The sequence below is a fragment of the Dipodomys spectabilis genome, unplaced genomic scaffold (assembly GCF_019054845.1).
Source record: "Dipodomys spectabilis isolate Male_0828 unplaced genomic scaffold, ASM1905484v1 ptg000136l, whole genome shotgun sequence".
NCBI classification, from domain to species: domain Eukaryota; kingdom Metazoa; phylum Chordata; class Mammalia; order Rodentia; family Heteromyidae; genus Dipodomys; species Dipodomys spectabilis.
The window spans coordinates 6,984,968-7,001,112 of NW_024870813.1; the positions used below are offsets into that span (position 1 = coordinate 6,984,968).

Genomic DNA, 16,145 nt, shown 5'->3' on the forward strand with positions numbered 1-16,145 from the left:
GCTGGCCACAGGCCCACATTGGGCTCCATTGCCCTCATCCCTAGGTAATATCTGTCTCATGATGCAAGAACTACCGCAAAACACAGGAGAGCACCCAGCATGCACTGGTAGTCAAAGGGCTTAACACACCCTCCACCAAGAAGTAGCGGGAACTTCCAGAACAGCTTTCTTTTCTTCTTCCTCTCTGGTTAGGAATTCCCTGTCTTGGTTTTGCCTAATGATTGATTGATTGATGGATTGACCGATTGATTACTGTGCTAGAGACGGAACCAGACAAATGTTCCACTACAAATTCCGTTATACCTCTTAATATACGTTTCCTGTCTCTCCACTACACTCTTGTTTCCCTGATTCAGCATCATCAGGCACCCAATCTTCCCCAGCGATTGGCCAAATGGCCCCTGCAGCCACCCTTGCAATCAGGCTTCTGATAGCAGGAATAGTTTTCATAAATGGACAGTTTTGAACATATCCTTATTAGCCTTAGGATAAAGGCTACAACTTTCAAGTTGGGCGCTGCAGGTTCAGCCACTGATGACTAAGCACACAGTTCCTTGCCTCTGGGTTCCAGAACAACCTCCTTTGTCTTGATTCGAACACCAAGCAATGCTCCTCTCCTATCCCAGGGCATTTGCACAGGTTGCTCTCTTCACCAGAAAAGGAGTTCATCCACTATTTCTTTACCTGTTCAATTCTTTCTCAGTTTTAGGGGAGTCCATCTAGATTCCAGCACAGTATGAGGCCCCCAAGTCTCAGCTTTTCCTTCATGGCAATTAGCACAACTCAAGCTTACAGATTTAACTCCCCTCTCCTCCCCACCCCCCCACCCCCTTGCCCCAATGCATGCACACTTCCACCACATCCCTAATCATTTGATCAATGGTCTGCATAGGCTATCACTTATTTTCACAAATAACACTTTATTGGTGGCAGGGAATGTGGTTTAGCGGTAGAGTGTTTGCCTTGCATGCACGAGGACCTGGGTTTGATTCCTTGGTGCCACGTAAACATAAATTAATAAAACATTGTTGGCATCAGCCACACTCACCCCTTTACAGATGGCCCATGACTGCTCCCCTCCAATTCATAGGGCCTAAAGTAGACCTTTCTCCGACCCTTCAAGGAAAAAGCTTGCTGAACCCTTTCCACAAGAAGGTAAATTTCATGGGACAGGGCCCTGGCTTGTTCACCTGGGGGACTGAGCACCATCCTCACCTGCATAGCTGGTGTGAGTGAAGTATTGCCTGGCTAAGTCTGGGTTTCTAATAGCTTCTAACTTATACTGACTTCTTGTGAATACTGCCGATATCAGCAGAAATGGCGTGTGAGGGCATCACACAGCTTTCTGTAAGCAAGGTGCTATCTATGGTGAAGCTTGTGTGGACAGGAGGCATATGCCTTCGAGCCCATGTATGGAAATGCTTCCTGAGAGGCCTTTCAAATATTTTCACAAAGGCTGTTTCTAGATATGCTCCAGAGAACTGGCTAGCAAATCACAGGAAAATGTCTGTTTTGATTACTTATTTTTCGTTCTTTTTTGTTTTTATCGATTGTGGGGCTTCAACTCAGGGCCTGGGTGCTGTCCCTGAGCTCTTTCACTCAAAGCTAGTGGCCACCGTGCCACTTCCGGTTTTCTGGTGGTTAATTGGAGATAAGAGTCTCGTGGACTTTCCTGCCCAGGTTGGCTTTGAAACACAATCCTCAGATCTCAGTCTCCTGAGTAGCTAGGATTATAGGCCATGAGCCACTGTCACTCCACTGTTTTGATTATTATAAAATACTCTCATTTTTTTTATCATGCCTTATTCTGAATCAATAGCGAATGGTAACAAAACCCAGACACAGAGTTCACACATCACATCACATGTTTATAAACTTACACGATCTGAGCAAGACAAGTCACATGATCACCCCCTGCCATCCAGAGGAGTTGAGACCCAGAGACTGCATGCTTCACAAATGACCATGAGACTGTCACAGGTCTGCCTGGCTTAACGCTTACACATATCTGCTGCCTCAGAGAGGACAGTGGCAAGCATAAAACTATGGCTTTATTTTTTGTTTTATTTTTGAGATGGGTTCAATCTATTGCCTAGGCTGGACTAAAAAATAATATGCCTCTCTTAGACGCGCAACTGGCTGGGACTATAGTAGTGAGATGCTGTACCAGATAAACCGTATCTTTAGTGAGCTTAAAGCCTCCAGTGGTAGGCTTAGAAACTGTGATCTTAGCTGGGCCCATCTGTGACACGGTCACAGTGTGCACAGCAGGCTTTTAAGAATGTACCTCTGTGTGTGTGTGTGTGTCCATGAGCATGCATGGGTGCTAGTACTGGGCCTTGGACTCAAGGTTTCCGCCTCTTGCTTGGGTTTTGCTGCTCAAGGTCACAGTACTATTTCCGGCTTTTTGGTTGTTAATTGGAGTTCACAGTCTTCTGGACTTTTCTTCCCTGGCTGGCTTAGAATTGCAATCCTCAGATCTCAGCCTCCTGAGTAGCTAGGATCACAAATACTAAGCCACCACATCATTTAGTTTTTTTTTTTTTTCCTCCGCCAGTCATGGGGCCTGAACTCTGGGCCTGGGCACTGTCCCTCAGCTCTTCAGCTCAAGGCTAGCGCTCTACCACTGGAGCCACAGCGCCACTTCCGGCTTTTTTGCTTATGTGGTGCTGAGGAATCGAACCCAGGGCCTCATGCATGCAAGGCAAGCACTCTACCACTGAGCCATCTTCCCAGCCCAACACATCATTTAGTTGTGTGTGTGTTTTTTAAATAAGTGGAATTTTGGATGAGTGAGTGGATGAATGAGTGAATGAACACGGAGGAGTGTAAGGAAGGGTGGTTCATGGTGATTCTGTAGGTATCTGCATGATCTGGGTTAACCAGGCTGTGTGACCCAAGAAGTCTTTTCTGTTTCTCTAAGCCTCAGTTTTCTGAGAATGGATCCAATGCTCACACTAGAGGGTAACCAAAGGAGTCTGCCTTTAGCACAGTGCCTTTCCTGGGGAAAGCAGCCTGCCTGGGGATCCCCACAGCCCTACGACAACCCTGGGGCAAGTGCCTGCTGGGAAAGGCCCACCCCCATCTGTGGCTCCACAGGGCTGAGATGCTTCAGGGAGGCCTGCCTCATACCTAGGCAAACCAAGGCATAGCATGGCAACAGCCGGAGGTTAGTTTTCCCCCTCCCATCTTCACAGGATATGAGCCGACGAGCAACACTTACCAGCGGACTTGGGAGTGAACTTGTCCCGGTTTGCAGCACACACAGCCAGCAGTCTGTAACCAAGGTCCAGGTCAAACCCTTGCTGGGCCGCTACCCGACTGACCACCTGCCAGCAGGGAGAGGAAGGGCAGGGGTCAGTCACTGTCCCCACAAAACCCCAAGCCCAGAGTGGGGAGACAGACCCATTTCACATGTGAGGCTCACGGAGAGCTGGGACTTTCCCATGCTTGGTCCCCTAGCTGTCACCTGGAGATGTGGTGGCATCCTGTTATTGGATGGTCTTAGCCAGGCTCCTACTCCTCATGGGTGCCTCCTCCGTGTTCCCCCTACCTGCCCACCACTGAGCTCCCATCTCACGGTGGGGAAGTGGCCTGCTATTCCTTGAGGACTGGGGGCTCTGGCTCTGCCTGTCTTCCTGTATTCATAACTGTACCCCACAAGCTCAGGACAGCCGGACACCTGTGGCTCCCATCTAGAATCCTAGCTACTCAGGAGGCTAAGATGGTGGTTTGAAGCCAGCCCACGCAGAAAAGTCCATAAGACTGTGTATATGTGTGTGTGTGCACACGTGTGTGTGTGCATGTGCACGTGTGTAAGTCCTGGGGCTTGAACTCAGGGCCTAAGCACTGTCTCTGAGCTTCTTTGCTCAAGGCTAGTGCTCTACCACTTGAGCCACAGCTCCATTTCTGGCTTTTTTTTGGGGTGTTTAATTGGAGTCTCCTGGTGTTTCTTGCCCAGGCTGGCTTTGATCCTCAGTTCTCAGTTTCCTGAGTAGCTAGGATTACAGGTGTGAGCCACCCGTGCCCAGCTTCCATGAGACTCTGATCTCCAATTAACCACCAAAAAAACAAGAGTGGAGCTATGGCTGAAGTAGCAGAGTGCTGGTCTTAAGTGAAAAAGCCAAAGGAGAACACTCAGGCGGACCAGCACATAAGTACACACACACACACACAGACACACACACACAGACACACATGCATGCACACACACACACACACACACACACACACACACACACACACACACACACACACACACACACAGTAGCTCAGCACATGCCTTGCCCTGGTCTCCAGGGCAGAGCTGTAGTGCATGGGTAGTGCTCCCTGGCCAGGCCAACACCCCCCAAGGCCTCCCTAGCCTGAATGCAGGACTCTGAAGTTCAGCCTGAGTTTGCCTCTAACATTGAGCCTTAGAATGACTGTGAATTGGAGCTCAAGGTCATACCTGTGTTGAGAGAGAGGAGAATGGGAGGGCTGTTCATCTCCCAGTGGAGGAAGCAGTACAACCAGGGTGCTCCAGGGCCCCACACAAGGTTCCAGAGGCTCTAACCCATCTGGCTTCACCCTGTCCCCACCCTTCCCAGGCATCCCATGACTGGCTGAGCAATTCCCTTCTGCCCGCCTCCCTCGTTAGCAACAGCCAAATGAGGTATCCTTATTAAGAAGGAGGAACCCTTGAAAATGGAGGCGCTATGGAAAACAGCTGGGGTGGCCATGGCTGACTGGGAGAAGTGCTCCCAGATGTGGCAGCTCTGTTTTGGCGGGGGCGGGGGGAGGGGCATCCTCAAGTGGATGGATCCTGGCCAGAGACACGGGGCTCTCTCCAGAGCTGTGTGCAGGCTGGCACGGGCTTGGACCTGTTCCCTGGATCTTCCAGAATAGCCCCTCCCTCTCTGATTCTATCTATCTATGTATCTATCTATGTATCTATCTATGTATCTATCTATCTATCTATCTATCTATCTATTCATGCTGCATCCCATCTGATTCTCTCTCTCTCTCTCTCTCTCTCTATCTATACCAGTGCTTTTTCCTTGAAGGCTGGTGCTTTACCACTTGAGCCACACCCCCACTTCCAGCTTTCTGGTAGTTCATTAGAGATAAGAGTCTCATGGAATTGAACCAAGACCCTCAGATCTCAGCCTCCTGAGAAGCTAGGATTACAGGTGTGAGCCTCTAGTGCCCAGCTTTGTAGCTCTTTTATTTTTTAATGTGTGTGTTTGTGTTTGTGTGTGTATGTATGTGTGAGAGAGAGAGAGAGAGTGAGAGAGAAAGAGAGAGAGACCGACAGAGACAGACAGACAGACAGACAGATACTAATTGGAGATAAGAGTCTCCTCAGACTTCCCTGCCTGGTCTGACTTTGGGCCTCGATCTTCAGATCTCAGCCTCCTGAGCAGCTAGGGTTACAAGGCATGAGCCAGTAACGCTTCACTCCAATCTGGTTTCTATTTTTCAGCTATAGGCATTTTAGGACTGAAGAGAGAAGCTGTACTTGTGGGCCACTTCTCACTTAACACAGAGAGACACAGGTCCAGCAGTGCCTAGAAGAACTGACTGGACCCCAGGGCCCTCTCTCCTGGGAATACCCCCAGCTGGGCTTGTGTCCATACTGGGCTGGGAAGAAGAGGGCCTTGGTCACGGGCATGGAGGGTGTTTGTTTAGCCTTCTGCAAACAAGCCTCAGATCAGAGGCTCAGGGCTGCCCTGTCATCTGTCCCACAGGTGCTCTCTGTCTCTGTCTCTGTGTCCCAAGAGTGTGTAGGTCACCCCAGGGTGGGGCACCCTCACCGTCAGTCTCCCTGCAGGAAAACTCAGGTTCCTAACTCGTTTTTCAAGTTTGTAGTCAGGCATCTGGAGAGCCTGGAAAGTTCTGGGCTTTGGGCTTGCTAAGGCTCAGACAACACAGCACAGAATGCCCAGCTTCCATCAGGGGGCTTCTCATCTCCTTTCCAGAGGACCAAACAAGGGTGAGTTAGAAACCAAGCTTGGCAGTGAGTGACAGGGCCAGAACACAGGTGGCGGCAGTCCAGCGGAGCACTGTGGCTCACACCTGTAATCCTGGCTACTCAGGAGGATCCCCATCATGGACAAATCAGAGAGATTCCCATCTCAAATTAACCAGCAAAAAGCCTGAAGAAGAACTGTGGCTCAAGTGGTAGAACATTAGCCTTGAATAAAAAAGCCAAGGGAGGCAGCCAGGCCCTGTGTTCCAAGCCCCAATACCAGCACCAAACCAAACCAAGCCAAACTGCAATGAAAGACAAAAACAAAACAAAAAAGCAGAGAATCTTTTCTAGCCTCCAAAGGGTTAAGGCCCCACCTGCAGGGCCTGGGTTGGGGCAGGGAGGCAAAGGTCCCCATATTTAGCCAGCACTTGCCAATCCTGTTGCTCTGGTTTTATTGAGCAACAGGGACTCGGGGCTGAGTGCATGCTGCTGTGAGTACAGACAGGCTGGGGAGTAGAGTGTCGTTTTGTCACTGAGGCCCAAGAGGGTGAGGTCTTGCTCCACATCACCCAGCCCAGGTATGACAGAGCGAACCACACTAAACCCTATGACCCTAGAATATGTTACAGCCTCTGGCTTTCTCTGGCTAAAGCTAAAGACACCCAGGGAAGTCCCGGGTTTTTGGGGTCCAAGTGGCTCTGGGGTGAGGGGGGCGAAGGAGGGGATTGGGCCTAGCTGAGAAGCTGTGATTTCAAAAGGTCCAGTCCACCCTGGTGAGCACAGCCCTAGGGACTCTCTCGGAACTGCCCATGGGCCCCCAGCACCCATCCTCAATAGAGGCTGGAGGTGGCGGCTGCCCTCTGCTGGCCACTGGGACTTGGTGTGCCTGAGGCTGCCCTCTACCAGGCAGGGAGGGTCTGGCTTCCAGTCTCAGTGCCACAGAGACAAACTGACATCCAGAGGCTAGATGTCAGATGATCTCATTGACCAGCACTTTCTTGCCCCTGGAGGCCATGGGCTGCCCACTCCCTACAAGAGCTAGCTTGCTCTAGAGAAGGGGCAGCAAGAGACCTGGACCTTGCATGCCTCTCTGACATCCTCCAGGTAGTAAGGGAGGTGGGAGGCCTGCTGGGCTGTCTTTGAATCCTGCTCCTTCCCATCCTCTGCAACCTAAGGCAAATCACTCCGTGCCTTAAAACTCATCTCCGGGGTGCACAAGTGGGTCTGACTATTTTCATGTCCTGGTTCTGTCTCCATGGCTACACTGTCCACCACTCAGGGTAGAGGCTTTATTACCTGCTTTGATTGATACACAGGGCTGGGGTAACAGCAGGTATTTGCTGTTGCTTTAAAATCAGGCAGGAGACAGGAGTCTGCTTCTGCCACTGGCAAGTTAGCCTCACCCCACTCAAGTGATTTAACCTCTGTGGGCCTCAGTTTCTTCATCAGTGGAATGGGTACCAAATGCCTTCTCCATTGCCGGGACAACAGGCCAAAGCAGGTAGGCAGTGAGTTCGAGGATGAGAGGGGGTGCACACTGAGGCCTTGGGGTGCCTTCTGCAGCTTGGTAAGAGCTGCCGAGTGCCTCCTGGCTCTTCTGTCCTGGGCTCTGGCCACTAGAGGCTTTTTGCTGCTCCCTGGGCATACTGCTAAGTGTGCTCTGCCTCCAGGGAGGACGGGGAGCAGGGGGGTGGCCCCAGGGCATCCAGGGAGGTCCCACGCTCTAGTGGTCAGGCCCAGAGCCACTTTCTGGAATTGAGCCTGAGCTGCTCAGACATCGGTGGCCAAACTGCGTCCACGTGCTGCCCAAGGCTAAATAGGTTTTAATTTACATCCTTGGAGTAAGCCAGATGGATCCAGAGGAATCTGGAACTAGCTTCCAGAGGTCACCCCACGATGATAGTGACCGGGAAGCCAGAGCTGCGCTCAGAATGGGGAGAGCCCAAGCACGCACGCTCCATCCATGAGGGCACAGTGTGGGCGCTCAGGGCGACTTCCCAATGCCTCCTTGCCGTGCCAGACAATCCCTGTGGCCAGCACTCCCGAGTCTCCGGATAGGGGTCTCCACCTTTGCTGTCATGACCGGGTAGGGGCAAAGCCTCCCTTTGCTGAGTGGCAGGCTGGAGGGCTGGGGGCAGGCACTGGATCTTTGAGACCCCCTGGAGATCTTCCTTCCTCCTGGAAGCCCTTCATAGCTCCTCCACACTACCTTCCAACTGCCCCGCCATCTCCTGCCTGCCACTCTGCAGCTAAGAGCAGGCTCCTCTCGCTGGACCTTGCGAGCCCTTGCCATGTGCCGTTCCACTAGATCCAAACCCCAAGGCCTTTACACGAACAGTTGCTTTGGATTAGAAAAGCCTTTCATCCTCCCAGGGAGGTGGCCTGAATTGCAAGCTGCCTGTCTTCCCAGGGCTCTGAGGTGTCTTTGCTCTTCTGCATGGATTCTGGGATCAGTGTCCTTCCTGAGTAGATCAGCATGGCCATGGTGCTGGCCCATGGCAGGGACTTGTGAATGAATGAACAACAAATCTGAAGCGAGGCTGGTTACTGATCTATCCAGTCTGGCCAAGGCCTTTGTCCAGTTCAGTCCCATGTCCTCCACAGGGTCAGTCTTGGGGCAGTGTGCTAACAAGACCTCCTCCTTACCCTGTAGCTGGGGTGGAAGCGAGGGGACATTGGCAACATCTGTCCATGTCCCTGGGCTTAGGCAGAACCACGATCCCCACAAAGAGGATTAAAGCAGCTGGGGGATGGGGAGGGGAGGCCCAGGGCTGAGAAGAGGAAGGCTGGGCAGTGCAGGTGGCCTACAGGAAGCCAGATGGTGTGGGCTTCTGACAGACAGAGGCATCCTGGGAGGCTCTGAGCTGCCTCCCTATCAGGCAGCCCCATGGCCTAGAGTTCCTGCTGTGGAGGCAGACAGGCCTCACATGGAGTCCAGGCCTCTTTCTGAGGCTGGGTGGCCGTGGCACAGTCAGGAATAGGCCTTAGAATGGGCAGGTGACAGGATGGAGCTCTCCAAGTGGATTCTGGACACCACATGCACCATGTTTGTAGCTCGGCCTCGCTCACAATGGGGACTCTGTGGTGACTGCCCAAGCCATCATTTCTCCTCTTCCAAGATGGGACCAAACTCATCTCCTGTCTCCCTAGCTGCCTGGAGCTCTTTAGACCCATGCAGGGCCCCAGGACAGCACCCAGCCCCATCCTCTGCACACCTGAGACAGTCCATCCCCCAGGAAGCCATCACCCACGCACCCTTCAACGCTGACTCAGGGCCTCCTTGAGGCTGCCCTCAATGCTTAGGGATGCAGGCCACTTGGCTGCAGACACCACAAGCTGCCAGAAGCTTGCACGCGGTTCTCCTCAGCCTGGCAAGCCAGGCCTTGACTTCTGTCTGGGCCAGGCCTCTGTCTAGTGTGTATCCAAGAGCCTGTGCTCACTCTCTGGGCTCCCTGGCCATCTGTGCATGTACACATGTTGTTCTGCGAGCCTGGGGTTGCTCTCTCTGTCCCCAGCTGCATGGCGCTTATGGAGGAGTGGCTTTCTTAACTAGCTCTACCTTGTAGACAGCTGGGGACTCCCTTCTCCGGGTGGCTCTCCTCATTGGTGATTTTCTCAGTCACTTCTACACACTGGCCATTCCACTTGGGAAAGCCTCGGCAGAAGTCACACATGATAAATCAGGCATTGATAGTGTTTATTGGGCTAGACAGATGGATGTAATAGACGCTCAATAAATGCTTCAGAAGGATAGATGATGGTGATGGATGGATGAATGGTGGATGAATGGATGATGGATAGGAGGATGGATGGATGATGGATGGGTGAGTGGATGGATAAATGAATGGATATGGATGGATGGCTAGATGTGGATGGACGAGTGGATGGATGGATGGTTGAATATGGACATGGACAGATATAGATGGATGAGTGAGTAGATGGATGAATGGATGGATGGTGGATGGACTGGAGGATAGATGGGTGAATGAATGGGAGAGTAGATGAGTAGATGGATGGGTGAGTGGATGTATGTATGTATGTATGTGTGTATGTATGTGTGGATGAATGGATGGGTGAGTAGATGGATGGATACAGATAGAAGGTAGATGGTGGATGGAACGGACGACAGATGGATGAATGAATGGGTGAGAGGATGAATGAATGAATAAATGAATGTATGGGTGGGTGGATGAATGGATGGGTGAGTGGATGGATGGATATAGATGGATGGGTGAATGGATGAACGGCAATGAAAAAGAGCTCAATAAATGTTCAACAAGTGAAAGAATGAATGTCTGGTGAAAAGGAAGGCTGAGAATCTTTCAAAAGTCTCCTTGTTTTCCTTAGAAGAGCACCCTGACCTCCCCAAAGTGCACCTGTCTCTCTCAAGTGTAGAGAACCCACAGAATCTCCTCATCAGACCCTGGCAGAAAGCGTACACAGCACAGCAGAGCCACCCTTCCAGCTCAGTGTCTTCCAGCTCTCACTCCCATTATCTGGTGCCTCCTGGACACAAGGACAGGCCTGTACCCCCCTCTTCCTCCCCCGTCCTCCCCCTGGGGTGGCAAGTGCAGTAGGGAGATTTGCACTCACGGTAAGGCAGCCCATCAGACTCTGCTCGAAGGGCCGCTGGAAGGCCCGCGGGTCTCCGCACCAGTCCAGCAGCTCCGTGGCGGCATTGTGGAAGTTGGCAGGATTCTGTAAGTGCTGTGGGTAGAGAGAAGGAGGTGGTGTGAGGCTCCAGGATGGAGGCTGAGCAAGGAAGACCCCAGGTCCAGCCAGGGGAGGACAGGCCTGGACCCAGGCACTCCCTCAGCCCCGCTCTGCACACCTGCCTCTGAGCACAGGGCCTCCCCTACCCCAGCAGGATGGAGGCCAGAAGCTACCCCCTCGCAAGGACAGGGAAACCTGTGATGGATGAAAGTCAAGGGCTCATAAGTCAGGGCCTCTGATTCTGGGAGTTGGGGTGGAGGTGGCCCCTACAGGGGTCCCCACCCTTGGAGCTGGCGCTCCTTAACCCAGGATAGGCTAGCTTCGGAGACTTCTTCCGGATCAACACCACTCTCACCCCTCTGTTCTGTCTTCAGAGCAAACTCACCAAGCAAATTGGGCTCATTATAGTTGTGCTGTGACTGGTGTGTGCGGCTTGGGACTGTCAGGCTCTATCTCCCTTGGCGTGGGCAGGAGAAAGGGGTTCGCCTCCATTTAGAGTCAGAATCGTGGGTCCCCATGTTGAGAGGTCATGCATGAGCTATAAAACTGTACCCTTGGCTTCCCAGGCCCTTTGGACATGACAATGAGACATGGAGAGGAAAAGACTTGATCAGGTGCCATGGGCCAGGCTCCAGGCCTAGCCAGATTCTGGGATGAGACTCTGGCCCAGGGGTGGCTGTGGCACACAAGGTGTCCCGGTGGAGGACTTTAAGCCAGCTGCCCAGCTGCAGGATGGTGACAGTTTCTGGGTCCTTGTCCCCTCGGTGCTGCAATGGATGACAAATGGTAGCTGCCCCAAAGGGGTCCCTTGTTGCCCACCCCAGGGGCTTGAGCTTTTGTAAAGAACTGTAAACAGTTCTGTGAAGAACTGTTAAGAATGGCAGGCTCCTGCTGTAAGATGCAAAGCTGGGGAGCATGGAGCTAGCCGCCATGGGGCAGGATTCCTGGGATCATCCTCTTCCTGCATCTTCTAACAGCCCCCACTTCCTGAAGCCTCCATAGCCCCGTGTGTAAAATGGGGGCACAGCAGACCATGCGGTGGCAGTATGAAGTTATTTCTTGCCCCTGGGGTGCCATGACTGTTGCTACCATATAGTTCATGCAAAGCAAGGTTTAAAAATAGGAGAGGAATTTCAAACTCTACTATAAAGCCATAGTAATCAAAACAGCTTGGTATTGGCATAAGAACAGACCTCAGGACCAATGGAATAGAATTGAAAACCCAGAAATGAACCTACAGACCTATAGCCATCTAATCTTCGATAAGGGAGCTAAAACAATAGAATGGAAGAAAGACAGCCTCTTCAGTAAATGGTGCTGGCAAAATTGGTTAACTACATGTAGAAAACTAAAGCTAGATCCTTATATATCACCCTGCACCAGAATCAACTCCAAATGGATCAAAGACCTTGAACTCAAAGCAGACACTCTGAAAACATTACAGGATGGAATAGGAGAAACCCTAGGTCTCCTTGGCTCAGGCCGTAATTTTCTGAATAGAGACCCGGAAACACAACAAATCAAAGAAAGGTTGGACAAATGGGATTGCATAAGGTTGCAGAGCTTCTGCAGGGCAAATGACATAGCTAGCAAGATCAATAGAAAGCCTACGGATTGGGAGAAGATCTTTACTAGCCATACAACGGACAAGGGTCTCATATCTAAAATATACTTGGAACTCAAAAAATTAAACCACCCAACAACAAATCCTCAAAGAAACAACTGCTCAATAAATAAGTGGGCGAAAGACTTAAAGAGAAGCTTCTCTGAAGAAGAAAGAAGGATGGCCAATAGACACATGAAAAAATGTTCAACATCCCTAGCCATAAAAGAAATGCAAATCAAAACAACATTGAGATATCACCTCACTCCAGTTAGAACAGCGAAAATCAAGAACTCTAACAACAACAGATGCTGGAGGGGATGTGGACAGAAAGGAACCTTACTTCATTGTTGGTGGGAATGTAAACTTGTTCAACCACTTTGGAAAGCAGTATGGAGGTTCCTCAAAAGACTTCACATAGAACTCCCCTATGACCCAGCAATCCCACTTTTGGGCATTTACCCTAATGTTTACAAAAAAGACCACACTAAAGCTACCAGCACAACTATGTTTATTGCAGCATTATTTACCATAGCTAAGATATGGAACCAACCCAGATGCCCCTCAGTAGATGAATGGATCAAGAAAATGTGGTATATATACACAATGGAATTCTATGCCTCCATCAGAAAGAATGACATTGCCCCATTTGTTAGGAAATGGAAAGGCTTGGAAAAAATTATATTAAGTGAAGTAAGCCAGGCCCAAAGAAACATAGGTCCCATGGTTTCCCTTATTTGCAATATCTAGTATAGGTATGAGTCAAGCGGAAAAGGTCAGATAATGTGATGTTAGGAAAACGAACCCTCAAATATGTATTTTAATGTTTTTGTTTCTTTCATGCATGTGTTTCTAACGCATTTATAAGATTATTTCTTTGTTGCTTTGTATGTCCCTCCCCCACAGTGTAACCCCCGCTTTCACTATATTTGATGTCAGTATAACATGTGGAGGAGATGGGGACAAACAAGTCGTTTAAGGATTCAGGTGGACCTGTTGCAACAATGAGAAGTACAAAATGTCATGTCAAAACCAGCTTTACAATGTCGGTGGGGGGGGGGGGAGGGGGTATGATTGATGATTGGGTGGGGGGGAGGGGGGAGGCTGGGAAGGGAGGTGAAGGGTAAACAAAGGAGGAGGCTGCAATGCTTGGTAAGAATTGTATGCATTATCCTGCCCATGTAATTGTAACCCCTCTGTACAGTATGTTCTCAAATAAAATAAAATTAAAAAAAAAATATAGGAGAGGAGGGCTGGGAAGGTGGCTCAGTGGTAGAGCACTTGCCTTGCATGCATGAGGCCCTGGGTTTGATTCCTCAGCACCACATAAGCAGAAAAAACTGCAAGTGGCACTGTGGCTCAAGTGGTAGAGTGCTCGCCTTGAGCTGAAGAGCTGAGGGACAGCGCCCAGGCCCAGAGTTCAGGCCCCATGACCAGTCCCCCCCCCAAAAAAAAAGTAAAAATAGGAGAGGAAGTGGAGCTATGGCTCAAGTGGTAGAGTACCAGCCTTGAGCCAAAAAACCTGGCTGGCCAGGCACCAGGGGGCTCACACCTGTAACCCTAGCTACTCAGGAAGCTGAGATTTGAGGAGCACCGTTCTAAGGCAGCCCAGGCAGGAAAGTCTGTGAGACTCTTACCTCCAATTAACCACCAAAATAGCGGTACTGTGGCTCAAGTAATAGAGCCCTAGCCTTGAGCAATAAAAGGCTCAGGGACAGTGTCCAGGCCTTGAGTTCAAGCCCCAGGACCGACCAGCACCAAAAAAAAAAAAAAAAGGAAAAGGAAGAAGAAAAACAAAGCCAATAAGAGCCTGAGGGTCTGAGTTCAAACCCAGGACCAGCACTAAAAACAAACAAACAAACCAAAAGATAAACAGGAGGGAGAGAGGGAGAAATCCCTCCATAGATATAGCAGAAGAGAAGAGAAAGAAGGAGAAAGACAGCTTGCAGAACACCACCAAGCCTTTGGGATGGGGCTGGGTGATATGAGATGAGAAGAGGCCCGGGCAGCCCTGGTGGGGCGCCTGACACAGAGGACCACTCTCATGTGCAGCTGCACCTGGCTCAGACTCTGGCTTCCTCATGGCACAGCTGCAGGTGGCACTCAGGCCAGCTCTCTGAAAGCCATTGTCCCTTTACTTGCAGGAGCCAAGAGGGACCTCTGCATGCTGAGCCCTGCTCTTCTGGAGGGTGGTCCCGGGTCTACGCTCTTCTCCACACAGCCCCGAGTGGCATGTAGGCTCCTCGGGGAAAGCTGTTACACAGTGTCAGCTCATTCCCGCCAGGCAGCTCTCTGCCCTGCTAACCGAGTTGTTCCGTTTATTTACACGATGTCACACCCAATTAGCAGGGTCAGCAGCCCCTGGCTTCCCTTTTGCTGCTTCCTGCTTGATGGCACACGAGTGGTCACAGCACCCTCCACCCTTTAAGCCTTGGGGTGCATGAGTGTGGCCCTCGGCCCAGACAGCTGGGTCGTAGTGGGTGCAGCTCATGGGTGGAGCTAGCAGCAGGCACTCTCCGGGCTGGTTGTTGCATAGGAGCCCAGTGTCTGTGGTCATGGCTGGGCCCAGCATGTGCTTCAGCATCCTCATCTGTAAAGATGAGTGATGACAGTTTGCAGGGCTACTGCCAAGGTGAGGAAGAGTATTTGTGAGAAACCCCATTGCCCCAGGTGAGCTCCCTGCAAGGGTTTCACCACAGATTGTGTGTGTGTGTGTGTGTGTGTGTGTGTATGTGTGTGTTCTGGGGCTTGAACTCAGGGCCTGGGCCCTATTCCTAAGCTTTTGTGCTCAAGGCTAGCACCACTAGAGCCACAGCTCTACTTCTGGCTTTTTTGCTGGTTTATTGGAGATCAGAGTCTCATGGACTTTCCTGCCCAGGCTGGCTTTGAACTGTGATCTTCAGATCTCCACCTCCTGAGCAGCTGGGATTACAAACATGAGCACATAGCTCAGTGTGGATTCTTGTTTCCTTATGAGCTACTTTAAGGTCAAGACTCCTGTTCACCCAGGATTGGCCCAAGGTAGAGCCCACAGGAAGTGGTAGATGGTCAGTCAATTGTCCAAAGGATATCTCTTCAGCTAGCCTTGTCACTTCACAAGGGACCCTAGTGCCACAGAGAGGGGCTGAGGCCGGGCCAGGGTGAGCGTGACCAGCCTAGGATGGAATAGAATGGGCACACAATGGAATCAGAGGCTGGCTGGTACTAAACACTAATACCCTGTGCCTCACTGGACAGCCTTGCTCATCCACACAACTCCTCAGAGAGTTTGGATGATGTCTCATGTCTGCTGAGTCTGTAAGGACAAAGCACAGCCACACCCAGACCAGGGCCAGCTATCCAGGGACAGATTCAGCCTCTTACCAATACAGTGGCCCACCAGCCACTCTGTGAATCAAATTACCCACGCATCTATCCATCCATTCATTCAAAGTGAATCAAGGCATCCATCCATCTCTCCACCTGTCCACCCAGCTATTCATCCATTCACTCCTTTCTCCAGCCCTCTTCCATCTATTCATTCTTCTCTTAATACACCCATTCACCCATAAGTCAATCTCTCCAGCCACCTACCCATCCATCCATCCATCCATCCATCCATCCATCATCTCTACCCATCCTCTCTCCTTCCCACCCACCCATCCCATCCGTTCCTGTGGTGGTCCACCCTTCCCAAGCACCCATCTACAATACTCAGGCCTCACCCTGGGCTGGGCTCTAACTAGCTAGCTGGACTTTGCAGACTTGGAGATGACAAAATGCAGCCTGGTGGGAGCCCCAATGCCATGTCTTGCTCAAAGTAGGACTGATGTGGTTTCTGGATGCCCAGAAAGCCCCTGGGCTCCGGTAGGGGTGCACAATATTCCCCAGGGAACA

At 51.0% G+C, this 16,145-nt stretch overlaps 1 protein-coding gene across 6 annotated transcripts in view; it reads right to left on the reverse strand.

The window, feature by feature from the left end:
- The window catches only part of Zmiz1 (zinc finger MIZ-type containing 1), a 229,527-nt gene that overhangs the window by 87,391 nt on the left and 125,991 nt on the right, over positions 1–16,145 (reverse strand). For all 6 annotated transcript variants that reach the window (XM_042690115.1, XM_042690111.1, XM_042690110.1 and 3 more), the window contains 2 exons: positions 10,547–10,660; positions 3,224–3,329 (listed from right to left, as the gene is read on the reverse strand). In XM_042690115.1, coding sequence (XP_042546049.1) covers positions 3,224–3,329; positions 10,547–10,660 — 220 coding nt within the window. The remainder of the gene's footprint in view (positions 1–3,223; positions 3,330–10,546; positions 10,661–16,145) is intronic.